General features: G+C 30.2%; 1 protein-coding gene across 1 annotated transcript; it reads left to right on the top strand.

Annotated features, from left to right (window-relative positions):
- LOC104712132 (chalcone--flavonone isomerase 1-like) lies at window positions 4,056-5,497 on the top strand. The gene is made up of 4 exons (XM_010428960.2): window positions 4,056-4,303; window positions 4,385-4,543; window positions 4,640-4,863; window positions 5,117-5,497. Exons 1-4 carry the CDS (start codon window positions 4,177-4,179, stop codon window positions 5,303-5,305), a joined length of 699 nt encoding a protein of 232 aa, XP_010427262.1. The 5' UTR covers window positions 4,056-4,176; the 3' UTR covers window positions 5,306-5,497.

Below are 7,033 nucleotides of genomic sequence, written 5' to 3'. Positions count from 1 at the left end.
TACAAGGTTTTTAAAGATTTTTAAAAGCGATTACAAGGTTTTTAAAAAATATAATTCAAAATTTTTGGCGGAATAAATCCAATTTTGGCAAGAATTTTTTCATTGTTTGGCGGGAAAATTTTTCAATTTTGGCGGAATTTTTTTTTCATTTTTTTGGCGGGAATGTGTTTTTATTATTTGGCGGGAAATTTTTCGATTTTAATGATTGTACATTCTTGCTGTCACTCAAAAAAGTGTAATTTGGTCATTTTGTACATAAAAAAATCAACATGGAGGGGTATTTTTAAAAAGAGGCATGAAAAAATGGTATTTTTGAGAATGCCCCAATTAAACCTCAAAAATTAACTCAAACAATATCAAATCAAGGTCTTGCGACGTCAATCCTTCTTCCTTAGACCCAAAAATAAAAAACTTACTGAAACAATATGAAATCACCTATAAAGTCATACACAAAAACATGTTTTACAGCACTTACAGCACAAAGAGAGATAAATAAGATATTTTCAAAATATTAAAAAAATCAAATATTTAATATTTAATAATACTTAAATTTTTAAATTTTCATAGAGTTTAAATAATTATAATATTTTAAATTTAGATGTAGTTTACATGTTTATAACATTTTAAAATTTTTAGAGTAAAATATTAATGATATTTAAACTTTTGATAGAGTTTAAATAATTATAGTATTTTAAACTTTCTATGGGGGTATTATAATATTTTAATTTTTTTTTATAAAATTTAAATATTTATAATATTTTGAACCTTTTAAAAGTTTCATTAATTCTAATAAAAAAAAGTAAATTTGGACGCCAGCCAAATCAAGGTTGCTGCTGATTTGTAGTTAGAAGCATATTAGTCTTATTTATAGTGGTTCTTAGCCATTGTCTAAAAATTGTATAGCCAATGTGGGATGTTGTACATACACTTATTTATAAGTTTTTTAATATTAAAATTATGATTTAAAAAAAGTTAACTATTGAGATGTCTGATTTCAATTCGTCGTTTTAAAAATCTTAATATACAAAATTCTGTAAGTTTAAAAAATGTTAATGAGTGAAATGTTGAATCCCGATAGGTTATTTAAAATCCTATGTGGACGCTATAAGAAGCTTATAGCTCCAAATTTTATTTGATATATTTTTATGAAAATTATATATGATTGATGACGGTAATAAAATATTATGTTATAAAAAAAAATTAGTATTATTATTTTCATTGTCAAAATTTGTGGTAATTTTCATTGTTACTTTTACCATCTAGTTCTTCGTTATATTCTTTTTCTTCTTCTTCTTCGTCAATTTTTTCACATTCTTCCACTAAAAAACCTTTTTTTCGACTACCACACAACTTGTTAACCCATCAAACTCGAAGAACAAAATTATTTCTTTTCTCATAAAATTTGTGAAATTAATAAAGAGCAGCATAGTCAACACATGCATCCAATTATTGATAATTTTATCCATATAATTATTTTGTTTTAGATCCACACGTTTAGAATCTTCTCCAACCAAAATTCTTACTTGGTTTATAATATTTTAAAAACATAATAAAATATACTAATAATAATTTATTTAATATGAATCATATGATATATAAAAATATGAGTACACTATAAGAACATATTAATTATAAATAAATAATATCAATTATGTTATATCATCAAATAATATCAACTGTATCATATTCTCAAACAACCATAGCCGTATATAACCGTAACCGCTTGAACCGGAATCATATTTAAATGTAACCGTTTAACCGTTTATTAAATGGCTATGGTTAAGGTTAAAAAAATTTCTAACCATAACCAATGTGTGTTTCTCGTCCATCTTTCTTCTTTAAACCCCAAAACTTGACTCAAACATCAAATCAAGGTCTTGCGAGGTCAATTCTTCTTGCTTAGACCCAAAAATAAAAAATTAATGAAAGAATATCAACTCATCTATAAAATCATACACAAAAATATGTTTTATAGCTCATAAGAAATAAAAAGCACAAACGTAGATAAATAAGATCATTTATGTTTTACATCAATATTTATAGTATTTTAAAATTTTAAAAGGTTTCGAAATATAAAATTTGAACCTTTTAAAAAGTTTCAATATTTATAATATTTTAAACTTTTAAAATTATAATATTTAAAAACTTTTTAAAAGCTAAGAACTTTTAAAAGCTCCTATATTTATAATATTTAAACTTTTAAAATTTTTAAAAATTATCATATTTTTTTTGAAACTTTTTAAAGTTTTAGTTTGATCAAATAAAAAACCAGATGAAACCGAATAAAAATTTTAAACTTGGACGCTTGATAAATCAAGCTTTCCTGCTCATTCGTTGTTGGAAGCATATTAATCTTATTTATACTTGGTTCTAAACCATTGTCTTAAACTTTTCTTGACGATGTGGGATATTGTGCATAGTTCTTTTATTTCCATAAATATAAAATTTTTCCTTTTTCTAAAAATATCTAGAAGTTTAAAAATGTTAATGAATGACATGTCAAATCATAATAGGTTGTCTAAAATAAACCTTAATATAGAAAATTCTGGAAATTGTATAAAATGTTAATAAGTGATATGTCAAATCCCGATAGGTTGTTTAAAATCCTATGTGGACGGCTTGAGGAGCTTATAGCTTCTACTTTTATTTAGTATAGATAAAATAATTATAATATTTTTTTTGTCAACCATTGGGCCACAACTGGCCGGCCCATTAGCCAAATTCCTACATTCGTAGGAGCCGAGACTTGATTCCGGGTGTGATGGTGTCTTCTACAATGGACTTAGCTCCTGCCACTGCACTAAGGTCACTTCACATAATTATTATATTTTAAACTTTTAAATTTTTTAAATTTGGACGCCTAATAAATCAAGGTTCCTGCTCATTCGTAATTGGAAGCATATTAGTCTTATTTATAATGTTTCTCAGCCATTGTCTAAAAAAATTCAGGCCGATGTAGACGTTGTACACACTTATTTATAAGTATTTTAATATATAAATTTTTTATAATTTAAAAATTTTAAATATTGAGATGTTTGATCCTGATTGATTATTAAAAAATCTGAATATACAAAATTCTGAAAATTTTTAAAAATGTTAATTAGTGACATGTCAAATCCCGATAGGTTGTTTTAAATCTCATGTGGACGCCTTAAGAACCTTATAGCTTCTACTTTTATTTAGTAAGATGGTTGGATATGGGTTCTGTCCCCAACATTAATAAGGCCCGAACAGAATACCCAGAAGTTTAGCAGGTCTACAAGACCTTAATTTGGCCCAACAAGTACAGGGGTAAAATCATAATTTGCAGAAGAGACAGAAGAAATTTAAAATCAATGTCTCATTATAAAGAAGAGAGGTCACTATCGAGCACGATATCCGAAAAAGATGATTAAAGAGAGCATTCAAGAGCTAAACCGCAAGTCCAAGTCGTATTAGTCGCATTTAGCATTTGTGTGTTGTCTCTTTCATCTCATACGAAAAGTCTTTGGAGCGACAGAAGTATAACGTCGCACACCTCAAACTCTCTGTAAACACTTGCTTTGTTTCAGTGTTAATTAAAGGACCAGCTCTATTTTTACCCCCAAATTCTTGTATTATCTATATTGTTGCGATTTAGCATCAACAAATATCTCTATATTTTAAAAATTCATATAGAAATTTCAATAAATATAAACTAGCTTAAAATTTATCATGTTCCATTTATCTTTAACAACATAAATCATTTACCTATAATGATATACCAAAACTCTGAAGAAGATAAGCCTTTATGAAATTCAATAATATATTTCATATCTTAAAATTAAAATATATTAACCCAAACCAAAAACCTAAGCTGCAACGAAACTTAAAGGAATAAGAGCGTAAATAAAAAGTCTTTGTTTGGTATATAAGAGGATCCGAGTTTTAAACCACCAAGTGTCACTACATCTTCTAGTCAAATATAAAAAGAGAGACAAATCTCAAAAGTTAGTTAAGTCCACGTGCTTACACATCCAACCAAACCAAAAACCTAAGATGCAACCAAACAAAGATCGTAAACAAAAAGTCTTTGTTAGGTATAAGGGGATCCGAGGTTTAAACCACCAATTGTCACTACATCTTCCAATCAAATATAAATAGAGAGACAAATCTCATAAGTGAGTTAAGTCCAACACTCGTAATCGTAACTCAACTATGTCTTCCTCCTCCGTTGTCGTCTCTCCGTCTCCGCTCCCTACCGTCGCGGAGCTTCATGTAGATTCCGTCACGTTTGCACCGTCCGTCAGGTCACTGGCCAATCCACTCTTCCTCGGTGGCGCAGGTTCGGTTGTCGTTTCCTCTGTTTTTGTCTTCTTCTTTTCGCTGACTATGTGATCCTTTGCTAACATATAAATACGCGCAGGTGTCCGAGGCTTGGAGATCGAAGGAGAATTCATAATTTTTACCGTCGTAGGAGTATACCTAGATGCTAACGCCGTCCCATCACTCTCCCTCAAGTGGAAGGGCAAACCCGCAGAGGAGTTAACGGAATCTGTCCCGTTCTTCCGTGAAATCGTCACAGGTACTTAATTCCTTATATAACACCAGTTACTTAATTTACACGTCAAGTTAGATTATTAGACCAACTTAGTTTAACTTCTTTCAATTTGCTCTTTAGGTGCGTTTGAGAAGTTTGTTAAGGTGACTATCAAACAGCCGTTCTTTGGACAGAAATACTGGGAGAGAGTAATGGCGAATTGTGTGGCTATATGGAAATCTCTAGGGATTTATACGGACTGTGAAGCCAAAGCTGTGGAGACGTTCTTGGAGGTCTTCAAGGACGAAAACTTCCTTCCCGGTGCATCCATTCTTTTTGCTTTCTCCCCAAACGGCTCTCTTACGGTAACTTTGCTACCATAACAGTGACTTGATTTATAGTTTGATTTGGCGTTTTACATTATTGTAAGTTCAAATTAAATGCCAAATTGCAACGAGATACTCTGTTTGCATGTTTAATTAATACTTGCGTTAGTGAATGTTTTAGTATTTTAAATGTGAACAGAACACTAATGTAGAAGTAGCGTTTGAAATAATAGTAGTTATAACGTGTAGCTTTGGAATATTTTATTATGGATTTGTTGTGAATTTTTTGCAGGTTGCGTTTTCTAAAGATGATAGCATTCCTGAAACCGGGAAAGCTGTGATCCAGAACAAATTGTTGGCGGAGGATGTTCTTGAGCTTTTCATCGCAAAGAAATGTGCTTGTCGAGGGGCTAGGTTGAGTGTTGCCGAGAGATTAGCTCAGCTGATGAACGAGAACAAGGTCGAAGAGGAAGAGAACTGATAATCCATAGGATTAAAATAACTTAGTATTTGGGCCTTTGAGTTCCATAGGTTCTCTGGAGTACGTATTTGGTGTTTTATGTTTTTCTATGTCGAATCCTTTAAATAACTTAGTTCCTTTTGAATGTTTTCAACTATTTTTAAGAATAATACAAGAGTATCATGGAATAGGATGAAAATTGTGTTATCACTAGCTGGTCTTAATTCTAGAGATTACACTAAACGAAACCAAGTGATCAAAAAATTATAGGAAACAAAATTTGAATTTTGGTCAACAAAGAATCAAATCTGAAACTTGTTGCATGTTCATTATTAAAGGATGATGACTCATGGCAACTGTGGTTCGATAACTTGGAGAATCTGGTTATGTGTTGCGTTTGGCATTGGTTTTGAACTTTTCGGTTACATATTATTGAAGTGTTTGATTCTGTTGAATAAGAGAAAATTCAGAAGGGTGAAAAATTTGGTCATAAACATCAACGTTTCAAGCTCAAATCAAAGAAGCAAACAAAACACATATATGAAAATTTGGTCTTACACAAGTAAGGTCGTTTTGATGGGTCAGAGATGTTCAGCCCTGTATGTTAGGTTTTGAGTTAAGCTTTAGATCCGCATGCATGTCCGTGATCACCTAAAAATATGTAAGACTGGGCCGACATGCTTTTTTTTGGACCACCATAGTAATATCCGTAAGAATGAACGTGGAGTTCCACAATCTCATCAATGTTCATTTGTGTCCTGCAATTGCATTCATGTCTAACATAACATTTAGATGCAACATCCAGATTCGGCATTTAAATGTTGTTCACTTATTAAATTAGGTTTTGTATATGGTATTGTATTTGGATACAGTTTTGTCCGTTTGTTAATTTGAAGAAACATATGAATGTAAAATTTTACTTATCCTAGAACAAGTAACAAGAAAATGTTATGTTGTGTTTTAATTAATAACCAACGTAATTTGTTTTAATTAAATTAAAATTTTACAAAATAATTTTATGCTTAAATTAAAATCCGTATCATAATAATTACCTATAAGATTTGAGATTTTTTATTCCCAAAATATAAATTCACGATCTATGTGCTAAAAATGGATGGTCACAAATGTTGTATAAAACAGTTTAGCTTTAAAACGAGATTTCGTAGATTTTAAAACTAGATTCGACACTTTTAATATTAAAAATTTTAAATGTGAGTCTATAGATTTAGTGTCAACATACGACTCTATAATTTTGACGCCATATCATGATTTCATAAAAAGCATCAAAATAAAAGTTTACAACTATCGTACTTGAACAAGATTTTGTAAATTTGATTTTCAAACACGATTTCATTATGTTTATGCTAGATCACAATTCTTAATCATTTATATTAACACAAAATATTGTGATTTTGGCGTTGAGAGGTGACTTCGCATAAATAACCATATTTTTTAAACACGCTCTTAAGTCTTAACCAACCACGCTCTTAAACATATTACTTTTAAGACAATATTTGAATAGAATCACGAGTTTATCGTTTACATAAGCGTTGTTTTAAGCAATACTTGGTTGTTAACGTAACAATGGAGTGGTAGGTCAGATTTTTAAATGCCAAAACCAATTTGCATTTTAATTTCGTCCAACCAAGCGTTATCACTAGGAGGAAGCACGTGCTTCACGATTTTGATAACCTTAGAATAGATGTCGACTGGTGTTGGTAATTTCCTAAGTTTTGTACGTATATACGG

The sequence above is a fragment of the Camelina sativa genome, chromosome 9 (assembly GCF_000633955.1).
Source record: "Camelina sativa cultivar DH55 chromosome 9, Cs, whole genome shotgun sequence".
NCBI classification, from domain to species: Eukaryota; Viridiplantae; Streptophyta; class Magnoliopsida; order Brassicales; family Brassicaceae; genus Camelina; species Camelina sativa.
This window is presented reverse-complemented; position numbering and strand designations above follow the sequence as displayed.

What these genes read in the sequence shown, in the direction of transcription:
- LOC104712132 (XM_010428960.2), top strand. Translation starts at nt 4,177, where the DNA reads ATGTCTTCCTCCTCCGTTGTCGTCTCTCCGTCTCCGCTCCCTACCGTC. An exon ending in ACTCTTCCTCGGTGGCGCAG is followed by an intron (nt 4,304 to 4,384) that starts GTTCGGTTGTCG and finishes AAATACGCGCAG; the next exon opens with GTGTCCGAGGCTTGGAGATC. An exon ending in CCCCAAACGGCTCTCTTACG is followed by an intron (nt 4,864 to 5,116) that starts GTAACTTTGCTA and finishes AATTTTTTGCAG; the next exon opens with GTTGCGTTTTCTAAAGATGA.